The sequence below is a fragment of the Pantherophis guttatus genome, chromosome 14, assembly GCF_059756535.1.
Source record: "Pantherophis guttatus breed Tessera chromosome 14, ASM5975653v1, whole genome shotgun sequence".
Taxonomy (NCBI): domain Eukaryota; kingdom Metazoa; phylum Chordata; class Lepidosauria; order Squamata; family Colubridae; genus Pantherophis; species Pantherophis guttatus.
The window spans coordinates 15,916,197-15,936,209 of NC_142076.1; the positions used below are offsets into that span (position 1 = coordinate 15,916,197).

General features: G+C 45.2%; 1 protein-coding gene across 2 annotated transcripts; it reads left to right on the top strand.

The window, feature by feature from the left end:
- The first annotated feature begins 531 nt into the window (after positions 1–531).
- Positions 532–19,045, top strand: LOC117670794 (acyl-coenzyme A synthetase ACSM3, mitochondrial-like). Of its 2 annotated transcripts, none has more exons than XM_060692897.2 (14): positions 532–919; positions 3,690–3,962; positions 5,169–5,379; positions 6,544–6,751; positions 7,769–7,912; positions 8,682–8,838; positions 10,647–10,726; positions 12,353–12,476; positions 13,018–13,098; positions 14,156–14,257; positions 16,068–16,195; positions 16,307–16,406; positions 17,358–17,477; positions 18,865–19,045. In XM_060692897.2, the coding sequence occupies exons 2-14, from the start codon at positions 3,741–3,743 to the stop codon at positions 18,949–18,951; spliced, it is 1,764 nt and encodes a 587-aa protein (XP_060548880.2). In that variant the 5' UTR covers positions 532–919; positions 3,690–3,740; the 3' UTR covers positions 18,952–19,045. The 2 variants fall into 2 exon arrangements, with proteins under 2 accessions (XP_060548880.2, XP_060548881.2); XM_060692898.2 differs by having other exon boundaries at positions 534–737.
- The last annotated feature ends 968 nt before the right edge of the window (positions 19,046–20,013 follow it).

Consider the following 20,013-nt stretch of genomic DNA (forward strand, 5'->3'; position numbering starts at 1 on the left):
ATTAAAAAATAAAAGTTATGAAATCTAGGGGACTTCCCATCCTTTTTTCAACTGATAATTTACACTCTTACAGTTTTCTAGATGAAGAGGCGAGGATTTAAAAAAAAAAGTTTTCTGCAACCAGTGTAGGGTTTCCTGCTTAAGCAGGGGGTTGGACTAGAAGACCTCCAAGGTCCCTTCCAACCCTGTTATTCTGTTCTGTTCTGTTCTGTTCTGTTCTAGTCTAGTCTAGTCTAGTCTAGTCTAGTCTAGTCTAGTCTAGTCTAGTCTAGTCTAGTCTAGTCTAGTCCAGTCCAGTCCAGTCCAGTCCAGTCCAGTCCAGTCCAGTCCAGTCTAGTCTATTCTAAACCAGACTGTGCAGTAAGCGATACTATTTGTACAGTAAAAATTAAAACGACCCAAAGAATCAACCAAGAAAGCCACAAGACAGTTTTCTGGAATAAAGGATTGTCCTTTATAATAAAGGATGCTTGGGTCTTGGTAGTCGTGCCCTTAACTCTTTTATCCAACTTTTTTTGCAATTTCTCTTCTAGCTGGCGCTGGTGGAAGGTTGCAGATTGCTTCAGAGATGCTCGACCAGTTTTCCCCTGGTAGCAAAAATGCCTGCGTGACGTACTGTGTCCTTCACTCTTAGAAGAAGAAAAAAAAACCCACGTCCTTCTCTGAACAGTTTCCAAGAGGGCAAAAGAGGACATTTGCATCGTGGCCGTGTCCCAGGGAAGTTGGTTTTGGCTCCCGTGAGTTTTTAGCTGACTTTCTCTCTTTACCTGGGTGGGATTATAACTTCCTGCAGCTTCTGTAAAGAGTTGGAGGGGCTTAAAGTCAGCTCGTTTTCCAAAAATTCAGAAGAGGGCATTCTTTGAAAAAAATAACAATAATCAACAACAGAATTTCAAGTACCTGTTGAAGTTTCAAGGAGGTAAGAAAACTATGAATCTAGCTCTTATTTCGTGTTCAGAATGATGATGATTATTTCATTTTTTTTTTGTATGCATTTGTGGCTTCGTTTATGCTCGTAGTTTTGTGGGGCAGATCAAGCTGAAATCTACTGAGCAAGTAAAGGTCCCTCAGTGAACATAGGACTGGAAAGAGATTTGAACTCAGGTCTTCTTCCTTTCCAGATACACTAACTCTACTACATGCTTTAGACGCAGGGATCCGAGAGGTGGAAAGATCTTTTGTTGGCTGCGGATTGCGTGGCTATTAAGAAGAAAATTGGTTTCCAAGATTAACACTCTTTTAACACTCTTTTTTCTTGGCTCCTTTTCAGCAAATCTGACTTTTTAAATTAAAAATAATTTTGTCCATTAAGCATCAGTGGTGAAATCCAATTTTTTAAAAAAATTTTCGCCTGATCCGGTAGCGATGGAGGCGGGTGGTTCAGAGAACCAGTAGCAAAAATCCCTGCGCGCCCCGTCCCCCGCCATGCCCAGTTGAGCCGCACGATCATCAGAGGCTTTTTTTGTTTGTTTTTTTACTTTTAAAAGCATTTTTTTCTACAACCCCTTCCAAAGAAAAATGCTTTTAAAAGTAAAAAAAAAAAGGCTCTGATGATCGCGCGGCTCAGCTGGGATCATCAGAGGCTTTTCAAAGCATTTTTTCCTGCAACCTCTTGGCCAAAGAGTGGGTTAAAAAAAATACTTTGAAAAGTCTCTGACAATCCCAGCTGAGTTGCCTGATTGGCAGAGGCTTTTCAAAGCATTAGAAAAAATGCTTTGAAAAGTTAAAAAAAAAAAAAAGTTGGCCACACCCACCCAGTCACATTAACACCCCCCCCACCAAGCCACGCCCACAGAACCGGTAGTAACAAATTTTAGATTTCACCACTGGACCAAACTCACTCGTGACAAATGTCTCTTTTTTTAGCAACAGAAATTTGGGACTCAAATGTGGTCCCAAGCCGAGGACTGCCTGTATTGTAGCACGCCGGCTGGCTTAGTCTTAGGCAGGTTTTCTAAATCACTTATTGTGGCTTACGAAAGGTCAGAGCTCTCTGCCAAGTAGCACATACCTTACATAGCGTTGTTACTACATTCAGCTGGGCAGCGCATTCGGTTGCTGTTTGGCCTCCTGTGTCGCAAGAGAACTTTGCTTGCATTGATTTTATCCGGATCCAACTGCCAGCGTTTTTATCAGCCGACACCGTTTCTCTCACGTTGGCAGTCGCGGCAGAAAAATAAGGTTCAAGTCTCTTGTGGATCTGGGATTGTGCCCTATATTTCGTAATCCTTAGTACAGGTAATCCTCGATTTACGATCACAACTGAGACCCAGAATTTCCGTTGCAAAGCAAGGCAGTTGTTAGGTAAGTCGCAACTTATTTTACAACCTTTCCTCCCCCACATACAGTTGTTAAGCGAATTGTGCTGTCATTAAGCAAATCCAGCTTCTCTGGCTGACTTTGTTTATCGGAAGGTCGCACGTGTCGATCACGAGACCCCGGGATGCTGCAACCGACATAAATACATTTCCGTTGCCAAGCACCCACCCAAATTTTGATGGGACCGTGGGGATGTCGCGATAGTCATAAATTGTGAGGACCGGTCGTATAAATCCCTTTTTTTCCCCAGTGCCACCGAAATTTAGAACGGTTGCTAAATGGAATGATTGTAAACTGAGGACTACCTATGATAGATAATCCCTCGTGGGGAGACGGGCTGCAAATTTAATAAATAAATAAAACAATCCATCATGCAGTGCATAGCTACAAGAATCCCTGCTCGCCGACATTTAAATTAGAGCCTTAATACTTGTTGTTCTTCCAGGCAAATGAGCCTGGATTGCATAGTACAAAGATCGGGGCTGAGACTGGCAGATTCATTGATTCTTGCACTGGGTGCAAAGAGAAATCTTAGTTCCGTAGACGTTGGACTACAAGTCCTGTTATCTCTGAATCTGCCACCTGAGGCTGATGGGAGTGAGGGCTGTTGGCCACAATAACTTCTCAATTTTATCTGTTATTACGGTGAAGCACGGATAGCTGTAATCGGGGGGTGGGGCTGCTGGGGGTTCGCAGGGGTTCGGGAGAACCTCTAGCTAAGATTCTGTGCAGTTCGGAGAACCCCCAAATCCCACTCCTGGCTGGCCCTGCCCATCCTAGCCCACCCCTTCCAGGAGTCCCCACACAACCCGTTTTGGATGCAGGTAAGTGCAGGGTGCGCGAGGAAGCTCGGGGAGGGCGAAAAACAGGTCTATTGGAAGTTTGGGAAGGCCAGAAACGAGCCTGTTTCCAGCCTCCAGAGGGCCTCCAGAGCCTGAGGAGGCTGTTTTCACCCTTCCAGAGGCTCAAGAAAAACCTCCGGAGCCTGGGGAAGGCAAAAAAATCCCTCTCCTGCTGTGTTGCAGGAGGCCAACTAGGCCACGCCCACCATGGCCACGCCTACCCATCAACTGGGCAGAGAACCCCTTGCTAAAAATTTTGATGCCTTCCCCTGCCTGTAATCCTGTAACCTCCGTGCTATTCAAACAAGCCAACAGCATGCTTGCAATTTCCCTTATTCTTCTTCCTTCTTCTTGCAATCCTTCCTGTCTGGTTCCTTTTAAAATGTTTGACATTCCCAGCGAGTGACAGAGCAGGGTCACGCAATAAGATTAATTAAAAGCAGAGGCGTCAACGACGAGGAAATAAAAGTTTTTGCTCGGCCCTAAGAAGGCTATAAACCATCCGGACATTTTCATTCTGCATTTCAGGTAGGTGGTGATTGACAGAAAACAGCCCAAGAATCTTTAGAAGAGAAGACCATGGCTTGTGTTACCTTGACAATAAGGTGCAAAGTCTCGGCTGCTAGGATTCTGCGCTCCGTCTGCCTCGTTTCTTCCAGAAGCTTCAGCAGAGGCGAAATCTCTTCGGTGGGTCAGAATTTTGCGGACTACAAATCCATTTGCGAACAGTATAAGCCGGAAGTGCCGGAATATTTCAATTTTGCCAAAGATGTGGTGGACAGCTGGGCCCAGTCAGAAAAGGTATTGTTTTTTCTTCATCTTTTGCGCAAGTGATCATCTTTAAGGGATACCGTGTTGGGGCAATACAGGGAGTCCTTGACATACGACCATGATTGAGCCTGAAATTTCTGTTGTTAAGCGTGACCGTTGTTAAGTGAATTTTGTTCTGGTTTGCCACCTTCCTTGCCACGGTTGTTAAGTGACTCACTGCAGTTGTTAAGTAAGTAACAAGTCAACTCTTTCAATGGAAAAGAAGCAGGAGTGGGATTCAGCCGGTTTGGACAAGTTCAGGCGTACCGGTAGCTCCAACGATCAACTGGGAGCGAACCGGTTCACTCCGACGATCAGCTGGGCCCGCCCGCCCCTGCGCACTTTACTTACCTTTATCCTCTCATCTGATTCGCGCGGCAGAGCGGATTGCCGTGCCTCAGCTGTGTTAGTCCCCAGAAGTAACGCGGAAGTTTAGTTTTGTCAAAACTGCACACGCGCTTGCTCACCGAACCAGTTGTTAAACTGGTAGGATCCCACCACTGAACAGAAGTTGCCTTCAGAAGTTGTGAGAGCTTCATCCCTGGAAGTTTTCAAGAAGAGCCTGGACTGTCATCTGTCAGAAGGAGTGTACGGTCTCCTGCTTAGGCAGGGGGTTGGACTAGATGACCTACAAGGTCCCTTCCAACTCTGTTAATCTGTAACCTGTAGTCCTCTCCCCAAAATCCCCATTCATGTCCTTGTTGTTGCACCGTCCAGTGTCAGGTTTCGATGTCATCTCAAATAAATTGCATTCCCAAACAATCTTTGCTGAAATCTTCCATTTATTGAGTACGACAATCTGGCTCCGATTTCATCGAGATTTCAGCAAAGATTAATTGTTTGGGAATGCAATTTATTTGAGATGACATCGGAACCTGACAGATAGCCGATACTAACCCTCTAACCCCAAACCCTTCCCTTTCCGTTCTCCAATTCTCAGCGTCTCATTGGCCATCTTCCAAGTCAGTCTCCCCAGCTCCTGACTTCAACCCACAGGAATGTCCCCCCTCCCATCCCATCTCCTAGGGGATATTATCTACAGAGAAAATAAGTAGGTGAAAAGTCAAGCCTCGTCTTCTCCTCTTTATGGCAGCATTAGAATGCTGACATCCAGTTTGAGACCTGTGCAGACAGAATGAGGCAGTGGCTCTCTGGATCTGAGCAGATTCTCCTCACGGCTGACTTCTTCCCCTGCAGGAAGGAAGGCGGCCCTCCAGCCCTGCCCTTTGGTGGGTCAGTGAGCAAGCAACCCAAGTGAAGTGGACTTTTGCGGAGCTGGCCTTGGAGTCCCGAAAAGCCGCCGCGGTGCTGTCCGAGCAGGGTGGCCTGCGGGAAGGAGACCGAGTGGTGGTGATTCTCCCGCGCATTCCCGAATGGTGGCTCTTGAACCTGGCTTGTATCCGAACAGGTGAGAAGTAACGATGTCCACCCACTAGCCTGGGTTTTGACAGAATGGAGGAGTCGATCCTTTTGGACAGGCAATCAGAACCTGTCTCTTTGCTGTTGGCATCGGCTAATACAGGGGTGGGCAACTGTGGCATTTTACAACCTGAGGACTTCAACTCCCAGAATTCCTGAGACAGCCAAGCGGTCAAGTTCTGACAGGTTCTGGAGAACCGGTAGCAGAAATCCTGAGCAGTTCGGAGAACTGGCAAATACCACCTTTGGCTGGCCCCAGAGTGGGGTGGGAATGGAGATTTTGCAGTATCCTTTCCCCAGGAGTGGGGAGGGAATGGGGATTTTGCAGTATCCTTCCCCCAGGGGTGGGGAGGGAATGGGGATTTTGCAGTATCCTTCCCCCTGGAGTGGGAATGGGGATTTTGCAGTATCCTTCCCCCAGGGGTGGAGAGGGAATGGGGATTTTGCAGTATCCTTCCCCCTGGAGTGGGGAGGGAATGGGGATTTTGCAGTATCCTTCTCCTGCCATGCCCACCAAGCCACACCACGCCCACCAAGCCACGCCCACAGAACCGGTAGTAAAAAAATTTGGATTTCACCACTGGTTGAGGGCCTGATTCTCCGAGTGCCCAATGTATTTATTTACGGGACCTCCTGTTGCCGCAAACGGCCTCCCAGCAGCCGGTACACTCTCACAGAGAGGGACTCCTCCGGGTGCCATCGGCCAAACAATGTCGGCTGACGGCCCCCAGGGGGAGAGCCTTCTCTGTGGGGGCACCTACTATCTGGAACGAGCTCCCCCCGGAGATACGGAGGATCCCAGATCTACGCATCTTCCGCCGCGCTCTCAAGACCTTTTTATTCCATCAGGCGGGCCTGGCCTAACCTCTCCCATTCTCTTTTTAATGTAAATTTTAATGTAAATTTTATTTTGTTCTTAACCTGGGGTTTTAAATTTGTCTTGGGCTAAATTGATTTAATTCGATTTTACTTCTGCTCTTAAATTTTTGTATTCTATGTGTTTTATCCTGTGCCTGTTCACCGCCCCGAGTCCTTCGGGAGTAGGGCGGTATACAAATTAAATAAAATGAAAATGAAATGAAATATCTGAATGCCCAAAGCGATAAGAGGCTGGCATTATTATTACGGTAGGTTCCCTAATTTCTTCTCTTAGGAGCTGTGATGATTCCTGGAACCACACAGCTGACAGCGAAGGACCTCCACCACCGCTTAGAGGCTTCCAAAGCCAAGTGCGTCATCACGGACTCTGCCCTGGCCCCTGTGGTGGACATGGTGGCTTCCCAATGCCCGTCCCTGGAGCTGAAGTTCATGGTATCCAAGGAACCCAGGGAAGGTTGGCTAAGCTTCAGCGAGATGTTGGAGTAAGTAAGTCAGGTTGGTAAAACGGAAGCATTCGTTTCTCAACCTTTCTCAACTTTCAGATGCATGGTGCTACAACTCCCAGAATTTCCTGGCCAGCAGTGCAGAAACAATAATAATAGAGAAATGTAGGATGGACAGGGAGAGTCAGTTTGGTCTCGTGGCTAAGGCACCAGAATAGAAACTGGGAGACTGGGAGTTCAAGTCTGGCCTTCGTCATGAAAGCAGCTGGGTGACATTGAGCCAACCGCCAGGAGACTGAGAGTTCTAGTCCCGCTTTAGGCATGAAAGGTAGCTGGGTGACTTTGAGCCCCATCGCTAGGAGATGGTGAGTTCTAGTCCTGCTTTAGGCATGAAAGCAGCTGGGTGACTTTGAGCCAATCACCAGGGGACAGTGAGTTCTAATCCCGCCTTAGGCATGAAAGCCAGCTGGGTGACTTTGAGCCAATCACCAGGAGACGATGAGTTCCAGTCCCACCTTAGGCATGACAGCAGCTGGGTGACTTTGGGCCAATCACCAGGTGACAGTGAGTTCTAGTCCCCCCTTAGGCACGAAAGCCAGCTAGGTGACTTTGGGCCAATCACCAGGCGACAGTGAGTTCTAGTCCCCCTTTAGGCATGAAAGCCAGCTGGGTGACTTTGAGCCAATCACCAGGAGACGGTGAGTTCCAGTCCCGCCTTAGGCATGAAAGGCAGCTGGATGACTTTGGGCCATTCACCAGGAGACGGTGAGTTCTAGTCCCGCCTTAGGCGTGAAAGCCGACTGAGTGACCTTGGGCCACTCTTCTCTTAGCTCAACCCTCCTCACAGGGTTGTGTTGTTGTGGGGCAAATAGGAGGAAGGCGGTATGTTGGACATGTTCACCACCTTGAGTTATTTGTAAAAACAGTAAAGGTGGGATAGAAATTGAATAGATAAACAATCGGTTGTCTGGATCTGCGTTCCTACGAAAGTTGTTAGCATCAAGAAGAGATTCCCTGTTGAAGTTATAGTGGGCTCATGCACAATGTTCTACACAGGGTTGCGTCTCCAGAGCACACTTGTGCGGCCACCAAAAGCAGTGATCCGATGGCCATATATTTCACCAGCGGTACGACAGGAGCTCCAAAAATGACCGAGCATTCCCATGCGAGCCATGGAATTGGACTCGGCTTCAATGGAAGGTAGGGAAGAGCTTGTGAATTGCTGGTGTTTTTGCCCTCAATGCAGGGGTGAAAATCCAGCAGGTTCTGACAGGTTCTGGAGAACCGGTAGCGGAAATTTTGAGTAGTTCGGCCAATATTATTTAATTTGGTTTTAAATTGTTTTAACTTTTGTATTTCTGTATTTTATCTTGTGCCTGTTCACCGCCCTGAGTCCTTTGGGAGTAGGGCGGTATACAAATTTAATAAAACCTAAAAAACTACTCAACAACAACAACAACAACAACAACAACAACAACAACAATAATAACAACAATAACAATAACAATAACAATAATAATAATACCTTTAGAGCCTTACACATCTCAACAAATAGTAGTAAATGCTCTCCCCTCCATTAATGATACTGTGGGGTCCTTGGTGCTCTTGAAGCTTAGTGGGTTTCTCGAGACCTTTCATTACCAAACTAGGTAACATCATCAGTGCTAAGCATGCACTGAAGATGTTACTTAGCTTAGTAATGAAACTTCTGCAAAAAAAACCCACCAAGCTGAGAGAGCACCAAAAACTCCAGTTCCCCCCTCCTCCTCCTCTACCTTTTTCCTTCTCCTCCAGTCTGCAAACCCCACTCCCTTCCAGCACTGATAATGTTGCCTAGTTGGGTCATGAGACAACTACAAGAAAACCATCAGGTTCAGAGAGCCCCCAAGGATCCCACTATTCAGCCCTGAGCTACAAATCTTCTCTTCTATCGATGGGTGATATTTTAATACACTTTCCTGTCATTTAGGTATTGGCTTGATTTGACACCCTCCGACCTGATCTGGAATACTTCAGACACCGGCTGGGCGAAATCTGCATGGAGTAGTGTTTTCGCCCCTTGGACCCAAGGAGCAGGCATATTTGTCCATCACATGCCACGCTTTGATCCCAAACTCGTCCTTGAAGTAAGTGTCAGGTATATTCATGGTTTAAATCATGGCAACTGGCTCAAAGATTATTATTATTTATTTATTTATTTATTAGTTCGATTTATATGCCGCCCTTCTCCGGAGACTCAGGGCGGCTTACAATGCATTAAGCAATAGCCTTCATTCTTTTGTATACTATTATTATTATTATTATTATTATTATTATTATTATTATTATTATTATTATTATTATTATTATTTATTGGTTAATCTTTAGTGAGATTCACAGCCTTTGAGGCTGGTTAATAGCTCAGCAGCTCGAGTCCTAACCAAGGACCTAGGAACTGTTAAGGTATCGTCGGAGGATGTAAGCTGTTCCGAGTAAGGTGGTTTTTTGTAGAGTCAAAATGTCCAAGTCCGGCAAATTTAGAATTTCTAAAGAGCGGGGTAGCCCTTTGGGTATTGCTCCAAGGGCTCCAATTACAATCGGGACAACACACGATTTCTTTTTCCACAGTCGCTCAACTTCAATTTGTAAGTCCCGGTACTTTGTGATTTTTTCTTGCTGCTTATCTTCAATTCGTGCATCACCAGGTATTGCAATGTCAATGAACCATACTTTTTTCTTTTCAACTATTGTTATGTCAGGTGTGTTGTGGACCAAGTGCCTGTCAGTCTGAATCCTAAAGTCCCACAAGATCTTGAGTTATTATTATTATTATTATTATTATTATTATTATTATTATTATTATTATTATTTTAATTTATATACTGCCCTTCTCCCCGAAGGGACTCAGGGCGGTAAACAGCCGAAAATTAAAATAACATACAATATAAAAGTTAAGATAACTAAAAATAAATTAAATTAATCGGCCTCCCAATTTAAAACCCCAAGCTATACAGTTAAAAACTAACCCATAAAACCTTTTCAGGCCAGGCCGGCTTGCTGAAATAAAAACGTCTTCAGGGCCTTACGGAAAGTGCGGAGATCCGGGATCAGTCGTATTCCGGGAGGTAGCTCGTTCTAGAGGGCGGGTGCTCCCACAGCACCTGCTTAGTAGGGCTTTTGGCCCCCCCTAAGCGGTGTTCTATTTTATATAAAGTCAGCTTATTGCCCCCACAAACCGGGTCCTCATTTTACCTACCCGGAAAGGATGGAAGGCTGAGTCAACCTTGAGCCTGGTGAGAATTGAACTCGTAGTAATTGCAGGCAGCTGGCAGCTAAGTGCTACTTTAACAGCAGTTTAGACTGCTGCGCCACCAAGGCTTTTTCGATTAGTTAACCGCTAAGAGATTCACAGTACCGGATACACGAGCAAAATAGTAGATTGTGAACTCACTTTTAACCATTGTTTATTAGCTTCTTTAATAATGTTTGGGGGGACACAGTGGCTCAGTGGCTAAGACACTGAGCTTGTCGATCGAAAGGTTGGCAGTTCAGCGGTTCGAATCCCAAGTGCCGCGAAACGGGGTGAGCTCTAGTGACTTGTCCCAGCTTCTGCCAACCTAGCAGTTCAAAAGCAGGTAAAAAATGCAAGTAGAAAAATAGGGACCACCTTTGGTGGGAAGGGAACAGCGTTCCGTGCGCCTTTGGCGTCGAGTCATGCCGGCCACATGACCACGGAGACATCTTCGGACAGCGCTGGCTCTTCGGCTTTGAAACGGAGATGAGCACTGCCCCCTAGAGTCGGGAACGACTAGCACATATGTGCGAGGGGAACCTTTACCTTTTACCTTAACCATGTTTGGTGCGACTTGACCTGGGCTGGTTGCATCTTCTTTTAAGGTTGTATTGAGACAACAGCGCATTCCATGATCTGTCTTTATCTTTTCTAATGATTTAGATGTTGTCCAAGTTTCCCATCACTACTTTCTGTTCTGCGCCAACTGTTTATCGGATGCTCGTCCAACACGATTTAAGCAGGTAAAGTGGTAATTACAATTTGTAAAGTTGAGGCATTTCGAGATTGGCTCCTTTAAACCGTGATTAGATGATTGGGAACGGGCCCCAGGAAGCCTCAGCTGGATTCAAACATCACGTTATGCTGTATTATGCTGGGTTGAAGGCAACGCGCGATCCCAGCTCTGCAGTTTATAAACCGTGGCTTATGGTTTAGAATCCTTCAAATCAGGTGACTAAGACATGTTGACCAAGTGCTGACTTAGGACAAGATGTGATTCAACTAAATGGGCTTTTAGCAAGAACTCAAATACACACCCAAGATGCTCAAGCAGATCTTAGTTAGAATCAAGATCACGTGAAGTTTTAATACCACTTTATAAGGCCTTGGTAAGGCCACACTTGGAGTACTGCATTCAGTTTTGGTCGCGGCGATGTAAAAAAGATGTGGAAACTCTAGAAAGAATGCAAAGAAGAGCAACCAAGAGGATTAGGGGACTGGAAGCTAAAACATATGAAGAACGGTTGCAGGAACTGGGTATGTCTAGTTTGATGAAAAGAAGGATCAGGGGAGACATGATAGCAGTCTTCCAATATCTCAGGGGCTGCCCCGAAGAAGAGGGAGTCAAGCTATTCTCCAAAGCACCTGAGGGCAGGACAAGAAGCAATGGGTGGAAACTAATCAAGGAGAGAAGCAACTTAGAACTAAGGAGAAATTTCTTGACAGTGAGAACAATTAACCAGTGGAACAACTTGCCTCCAGAAGTTGTGAATGCTCCAACACTGGAGGTTTTTAAGAGATTGGACAGCCATTTGTCTGAAGTGGTGTAGGGTTTCCTGCCTAGGCAGGGGGTTGGACTAGAAGACCTCCAAGGTCCCTTCCAACTCTGTCTATTCTATTCTATTCTATTCTATTCTATTCTATTCTATTCTATTCTATTCTATTCTATTCTATTCTATTCTATTCTATTCTACACAGAAAAATCTGTTAAAAGTCTTCTCTGGGGTCCTTGGTACTCTCTGAGCTTGGTTGTTTTCTTGCAGATGTTTCATTACCCAACTAGGTAACACCATCAGTGCTAGGAGGGTGCAGTGTTTCCTCTCTGTTTATATACCAGTGGCTTGATTTGTCTATATTGGTGGGGATGTTATAGTAGTTCCTTGATTAGGCTGCTGTTTGCTGTTTGTTTGAGTTGGTAATTCCTTGTTTGGGGTATTGTTTATTACTTGATTGTTGATCTATGTTAATCCTGAGATTAATCTCTGTTTATTTGGTTAAAAGGAATTAGTCTTCTCTGATGAAGGGAAACTAATAGCCAGTATGCTATAAGCAGAAACATTTTAAGCATCGAGAAAGCATCTGCTAGCCAAACACTTCTTTTAAAGAAAAGATTCTGTAGGTGTCTTTTCATTTTGAACCCCAGATTTTGGGGGAGGGGGATAATATTTCCTAAAACTGCAAGTCGGTGGCTCATCCTACACTCAGCATCTTCAAAACAAGGTTTATTTGTTTACCCAAGCAAACCCATTGCCTGCGTTTGCAAAATCTAGACAACCAACTCAACAAGTCAATTGTTTAATCAGCATGATGATAGCTTGCCTTTTAAACACGATGTCTTTCCTTCTCTGCTATTCTTCATTTATTCCAAGTTATAAATTCCAGAACCTCAAACATTGCGTGAGTGCGGGAGAACCTATCAATCCTGAAGTGATGGGCCAGTGGAAAGCAGAAACCGGACTGGACATTTACGAAGGCTACGGGCAGACGGAAACGGTAAGCTATTTCAGCTCGATGGAGGACAGTCTACCCTTAAAAGTTTGAAGAGCTATGAATGAGCTCTTTGGGGAGAAAATAGCAATAGCGCTAGCACTTACTTATAAACCGCTTCATGGTGCTTTTAGAGCCCTCTCTAAGCAGTTTACAGAGTCAGCCTATTGACCCCAAGAATCTGGGTCCTCATTTTACCCACCTCGGAAGGATGGAAGGCTGAGTCAGCCTTGAGCCAGTCAGGATCAAACTCCTGGCAATGGGCAGAGTTAGCCTGCAATGCTGCATTCTAATCACTGGGAAAGAAGGAAGGAAGGAAGGAAGGAAGGAAGGAAGGAAGGACTTGCAATAGCACTTAGACTTATATGCTGCTTTGCAGTGCCTAGACTTATATGCCTTCACAGCCCTCTCTAAGCGGTTTACAGAGAAAGGAATATTAGGACAGGGCCCTGTCCTAGACAGTCAACACTTATTCCCCCACCCTACCTGAAATGTTTCTACACAATTTGCTTCTCAGTCTGCTTTTATTCCCCATCCCTGGAATTAGGTGCTGGTTTGTGGAACTTTCAAGGGTATGAAAATCAAGCCAGGCTCTGTGGGGAAACCAACACCCGTTTATGATACTCAGGTACTGTTATCCATTAATACTCCAGGAAAAGCGGGGTGGGAGGGAGGGAGGCCGAGAGGGAGGAACTGGTAAGGCTGAGTCCATTTTCACCTGTTTCTTTTGTCTGTATACTGGCTTCTTTCTGGGCCAAATGTACAGGTAGTCTTTCACTTAACCACCGCAACTGAGCCCGACATTTCTGTTGCTAAATGCGACATTTGTTCAGTGAGTTTTATAACCTTTCTCGCCACCGTTGTTAAACGAATCGTTGCACTTGTTCAGTGAGTAAACCGGCGGTTAAGTGAACCTGGCTTCCCCCACTGACTTTGCTTGTCGGAAGGTTGCAAAAGGGGATCACGCAGTGGTCGGCTGAAGAGGTTGTAGAAAAAATGCTTTTAAAAGTAAAAAAAAAAAAAAAAAAGTTGGCCACGCCCACCGTCACATTACCCCGCCCCCACCAAGCCACGCCCACAGAACCGGTAGTAACAAATTTTACATTTCACCACTGGATCACGTGACCAGTAGTGGGATGCTACCGGTTTAATAACTGGTTCGCTGCGCGCGCGGGCACAATTTTACAAATACTAACCTTCTGTGTTACCGCTTGGGAGTAACACAGCTGAGGAGCGACAATCCATTCTGCCGCGCCAATCAGCTGAGTAGATAAAGGTAAGTAAAGCTCAGGGGTGGGGGCGGACCGACTTGATTGTTGGAGAAAATCGGTTCGTTCGAACCGGTTGAATCCCACCTCTGCACATGGACCCTTGGATGCTGCAACCGTCTTAAATATGAGTCAGTTACCAAGCATCTGAATTTGGATTGCGTAACCGCGGGGATGCTACAACAGCCATAGGTGTGAAAAACGGTCCTTTAGAACAGAATAGAATAACAAAGTTGGAAGGGACCTTGGAGGTCTTCTAGTCCAACCCCCTGCCTAGGCAGGAAACCCTAAAAATCCTAAATCACGTTTTTTCCCCAGTGCCGTTTGTAACGTCGAAGGGTCACGAAATGAACTGTTGTAAGTCGAGATCTACCTGGACCTGTTTTAATAAAATTCGTTTTGCTATGTGTGCTGAAGGTCATAGATGAAAACGGCAACATTTTACCTCACGGAAAAGAAGGAGACCTCGCTCTCCGAATCAAACCCGCAAGACCGTTCTGCCTCTTCACTCAATATACAGTAAGTATTTATTGTCCGTGGGCAAATCAGAAAAAGTCACTTGAGTGTAACATGTGGGAGTGGAAATATTAGACCGTGGAGGGATGCTCACTGTAGTAGAAGATATGTTCCACCATGGCTAGCATAAATACAAGCAGAATCTTTGGAATAGAAATTTTCACCAGCCGGTATGCATTCAGGGGTGAAATCCAGCAGGTTCTGGAGAACCGGCTGTGGAAATTTTGAGTGGTTTAGAGAACCGGCAAATACCACCTCTGGCCAGCCCCAAAGTGGGGAGGGAATGGAGATTTTGCAGTATCCTTCCCCCTGGAGTGGGGAGGGAATGGGGATTTTGCAATATCCTTCCCTCAGGAGTGGGGAGGGAATGGGGATTTTGCAGTATCCTTCCCCTAGGAGTGGGGAGTGAATGGAGATTTTGCAGTATCCTTCCCCCAGGAGTAGGGTGGGAATGGAGATTTTGCAGCATCCTTCCCCCAGTAATGGGGAGGGAATGAGGATTTTGCAGTATCCTTCCCCTGAAGTGGGGAGGGAATGGGGATTTTGCAGTATCCTTCCCCTGAAGGGGGGAGGAAATGGAGATTTTGCAGTATCCTTCCCCCAGGAGTGGGGAGGGAATGGGGATTTTGCAGTATCCTTCCCCTGCCACGCCCACCAAGCCACATCCACCAAGCACATTACGCCCACCAAGCCACGCCCACAGAACCAGTAGTAAAAAAAGTTTGAATTCCACCACTGGTATGCATTATATATCAATGCCTCCTGTGGCATCTCAATAAAAGTCTTGATGCAAGACAGCTTTTAATTGCATCATTTTGAATTCCGTGGTTGGGGAATGAGCCGAGCCCTGCCTAACTATTCAGAAGCTCCCTTCTTGCAGTTTGGATGTTTGCCAGTTCAACAAAAACAAATCAGTTGGTACCTCAGGGTTTCTTGTGGCAGTCTAATCTCCTTTGGGGGTGTGGTGGCTCAGTTGTTGAGCTTGTCAGCTGGAAAGCCGACAACCCGGGTTCGAGTCCTGAGCACAGCGCGACGGAGTGAGCTCCCGTTCCTTGCTCCAGCTCCTGCCCGCCGAGCAGTTCGAAAGCATGCAAATGCGAGTAGGTTAATAGGTACCACTTCGGTGGGAAGATAAAAGCATTCCGTGCGCCTTTGATGTATAACCATGCTGGCCGCCTGACCACAGAAATTGTCTTCGGACAACGCTGGCTCCCTCGGCCAAGAAACGGAAATGAGCACCGCCTCTTAAGAGTCCGACATAACTGGACAAGGGGAACTTTTTACCTTTTTAATCTTCTTCATAACAAAAAAAGCCCAAACAAAATAAGGAGGAATTTCCTGAGAGCTGGAACAATTAATCAGTGGAACGACTTGCCTCCAGAAGTTGTGAATGCTGCAACACTGGAAGTTTTTAAGATGTTGGACAACCATTTGTCTGAAGTGGTGTTGGGTTTCCTGCCTAAGCAGGGGGTTGGACTAGAAGACCTCCAAGGTCCCTTCCAACTCGGTTATTCTATTCTATTCTATTCTATTCTATTCTATTCTATTCTATTCTATTCTATTCTATTCTATTCTATTTCTACTCTACTCTACTCTACTCTAACCTTAATGCTGGGCAGCGACCTCAGACAATTCATCCAGCCCTGAATTTTGGAACTATCTACTCTTAGATATGAGTAAATGCATCAATTTTAGGTGTTTATTGAAACTCGTAAAGTGATCTCACCTCAAACATTTAGCGATCTCTACCCTGCCCCACACTGTCTGGTGTCGGCAGAGTCGCGTCTTTCTAAATAGTTGATCACATACCCAGGATGATCAAGAAAGAACAGCTTCGACTCTCCGCGGAGACTTCTACGTCACCGGGGACCGAGGATTTCAAGATGAGGACGGTTACGTCTGGCTGGTAGGGAGAAGAGATGACGTCATCAATTCTGCCGGGTAAGATCAATTCACCCTGAGCCCCAATTGCTTTTCTTGTAAATCTTCTTCATCAAAGATCAAGAAGATTCAACTCTTCCTTTTTTTTTCTCCCCCGCCCCCCCCCCAAAGATACCGCATCGGACCATTTGAAGTGGAGAATGCTTTGATAGAACATGATGCGGTGGTCGAAGCAGCCGTCGTCAGCAGCCCAGACCCTATTCGAGGCGAGGTAAAGAAGGTTGAATGTAGGCAACCAAACTATGGGTAGTCCTTGATTTACGACCACGGGTGGGCATCAAAAATTTTAGCAAGGGGTTCTCTTCCCGGTTGCTGGGTGGGTGTGGCTTAGTCGGCCTCCTGCACCATGGCAGGGGGGGGCATTTTTGCCCTCCCCGGGCTCCGGAGGCTTTCTTCGAGCCTCCCCAGGCTCCAAAGGCCCTTCCCGAACTTCTGGTAGGCCTGTTTTTCGCCCTCCCCAGCTTACCTGCATTCAAAACGGGCCATGTGGGGACTCCTGGGAGGGGCGGGGTGGGCGGGGCCAGCCAGGAGTGAGATTTGGGGGTTCTCTGAACTGCACAGAATCTTAGCTAGAGGTTCTCCTGAACTCCTGCGAACCCCCAGCAGCCCACCCCTGCTTACGACCACAATGGAGCCCACAATTCACGTTGCTAAGAGAGGCATTTGTTCATTGAATTTTGTCCCGTTTTACGACCTTTCTTGCCACAGGTGTTCAGTGCAATCGCTCCAATTGTTAGTTTAGCAACAGGGTTGTTAAATGAACCTGACTTTGCTTGTCAGGTCACAAAAGGCGATCGGTCAAAAATTTAACTTGAATGGTCTTATCAAAGCAAAGAAATTTAAGCCTTTTTCAGAATTTTCTTAATCTCTGCGGAAATTCTAGATTGAAAGTAGTAATTGGCATGTTGTAGGCTTCGGCATTTTCTTTTTAAGACTTCCGAAGGTTTTTTTTAAAAAATCTATTAAAAGAGAAACAATCTCCAGATCATTATTATTATTTTAAAAAAGTTCATTTTAATGTTGGAAATTATAAGCAACTGTGCCCAAAACACTTAATTTGGAATCTTTCAGCTACGGCGGTACAAATTCTGCATTTTTTAAATCTGCCCAGTTTTTTTTTCTCCAAAATGTCATCCTCTTGATCAAATTTTTTACGTTCAAGGTGGTGAAAGCCTTCGTAGTTTTGGCCCCGGAGTACATTTCCCATGACCAAGAAGCCTTGATTAAAGAACTACAGGACTACGTCAAGACGGTCACTGCCCCATACAAGTATCCGAGAAAGGTAAGCCGTGATTTAGCCGTGTGACATCCCCTTTATCTAGCTATCTTGGCTTCTTGCCTGGAATTTCTTCAAATTGTTTTTGAACGGTTGTAACTATAAGGATCCGGTCAGTGGTGGGATTCAAATAATTTAACAACCGGTTCTCTGCCCTAATGACCAGCTGGGTAGGCGTGGCTTGGTGGTTATGTGACTGTGTGAGCATGGCCAATTCAATGTCACTCACATCAATGGGCGCTTCACCTTACTGTTACAATGTAATAAGGGTTAACTAGAGAGGCAGTTTCTGTAAGCAGGGCAATAAAGATTAGGCGAGAGACACCACCAGAATGTTTCAGTTCCTTACAGGATTAGCCCTGTAAAGTGGAAAAAAACAAAATAAGATTTCTTCCAACAACCGGTTCTCCAAACTGCTTAGAAAGTTAACAACCGATTCTCCCAAATAGCTGCGAACTGGCTGAATCCTACCACTGGATCCGGGTCATAAGACACTTTGTTCAGTGGCATTGAACCATCATTAAAACAATGGTTGTAAGTCAAGGACTACCTATATACTACTTACTTTCCTCTGGTATCAATTACAAAAGATATTCTAGGATCTTTAGGGAACATTTCCATCTCTCTGAAATCTCTAGAACAGGCATACAGGAAACCTTAGAAAGCCTCAGAGCATTTGGCACAACTCCGAAACCCGCACTATGTTGTTGTTGTTGAAGCTTCTTTGGTAGGTAACAAAGGCTCAGTTTCAAGTCCTGCTAAATGAAAATTAAGGCAGATTGACAGGAGTCTGATTTGATATTTGAACCGAGATCTCCACTCTTTTGTCCTATTTATGAAATGTCAAATGCAATAAATAAATAAAAATGAAAGCTTCTGAATAGCCTGAAAACAGGCTGTTGGGACCTAGAACATGGCCTAATGCAAACCAGGTTTTCAAGCTGTTTCTTAGCTTTGATTCGTATAAATCAGGGGTCTCCAAAGTTGTCAACTTTAAGACTTGTGGACTTCAACTCCCAGAATTCCCCAGCCACCGTTTATACCAGGGGGTCTCCAAAGTTGGCAACTTTAAGACTGGTGGACTTCAACTCCCAGAATTCCTCAGCCAGTATTGTGGGAGCTGAAGTACACAAATCTTAAAAATCGCCAAGTTTGAAGACTCCTGGTATAAATTAAGGTTTTGAATACTGAGTGGTGCGCCAATTAGGCACATGGTGATTATTTTAACAGATGCAAGCTGAACGCCAGTTATTCCCCCGGGAGAAAAGCTGCATCACACGTATTTGTTTTCGTCTCACACTTTTGCAACTTCTGAATTCATTCCAGCTGCGTATGTACCCAACATGTTCCTTCCTCTTTTGCCATGCCCCTCATTTCTGCTCTTGCCCAACAGATGGAGTTCGTTCCACATTTGCCAAAGACAATCAGTGGAAAAATCAGAAGAAATGAATTACGCAAGAAAGAATGGGGACGAGCGTAGAATTCCTCGCCTTTTTTTTTGTTTTGTTTTTTTGTTTACTTTCTGAGCGAGCAACTGTTCCGGGAATAAAAGCCTGTGGCATTAACTCTCCAAATTTAGAAATTTATAGAGTCCTGAAAAATGCACAGATGTGGGCTCTTCTGTGGGCTCTTTTCTCAAAGTAGCTCTCTGCTGCTTACTTATCACTGATTTAACTTTATACGAAACTGGCCAGGTTAAGCAAAGATGCAACTTTGTCGATTTTTCAGTGAGAAAGAACACAGAGTGCCCTGGAGAAAGACCCCCAAAAAAACCCCGTATCTGTCCCAGCCCAGATGTTAATGGCATCATAAACCTACAGGGAGCTGCATGACCAAGCCAGATATGTAAACAATACATAAATCAGAACATTCTTTCCAATGCCCAAAGGACAAAACTTGATACGAGAACACAGGGACATTTTGACTAGCTCAATTAAGCAATGATTGTGTGGGGTTTCCAAAGCTAGAAAAAGTGTAATTTGTTACAGTAGAACAGTGTTTCTCAACCGTGGACTTCCAGCTCCCAGAATTCAGAATCTCTGTTGTGACCTAGGCTCACTTAATCATTACAAGACACAATTTAGTCTTAAACAAACCTATTTTTTTTATAACAGCTGGGAATGACTTCATTCCCAGCTTAGTCCAAGTTAATTCCAAAACAAGTCCTTCAGAAAACGTCCTTCGGGCTTATCAACAGACCTTTATCTTCTTTGGCACTCTGCCAAAGGCCTTTCTTGGCAAAGTGTGCCTTTAAAAAGAACAGGTAAAACCTGACCCTCAAAACTTCTTCAAACTTCTTTCCTGAACGATTCCCAGAATCGTGGAAATAAAGGTTAAAGATTGTTTGTTTTTTAAAAATTGTTTAGGGAAAAGCTAGGCAATATTGTCCCATGTTTGAATGAGGTGAGCGAATGGAACCTAATAGGTTTCAGGGCAGTTGGGCTGTGCCCTTCATCACTTATTTATAGAATAAATCCACTCATGAGCTAGGATCATATCTGAGGATCTCCATGATCAAACAAAGCGCCTTTGAAGTTCAAAG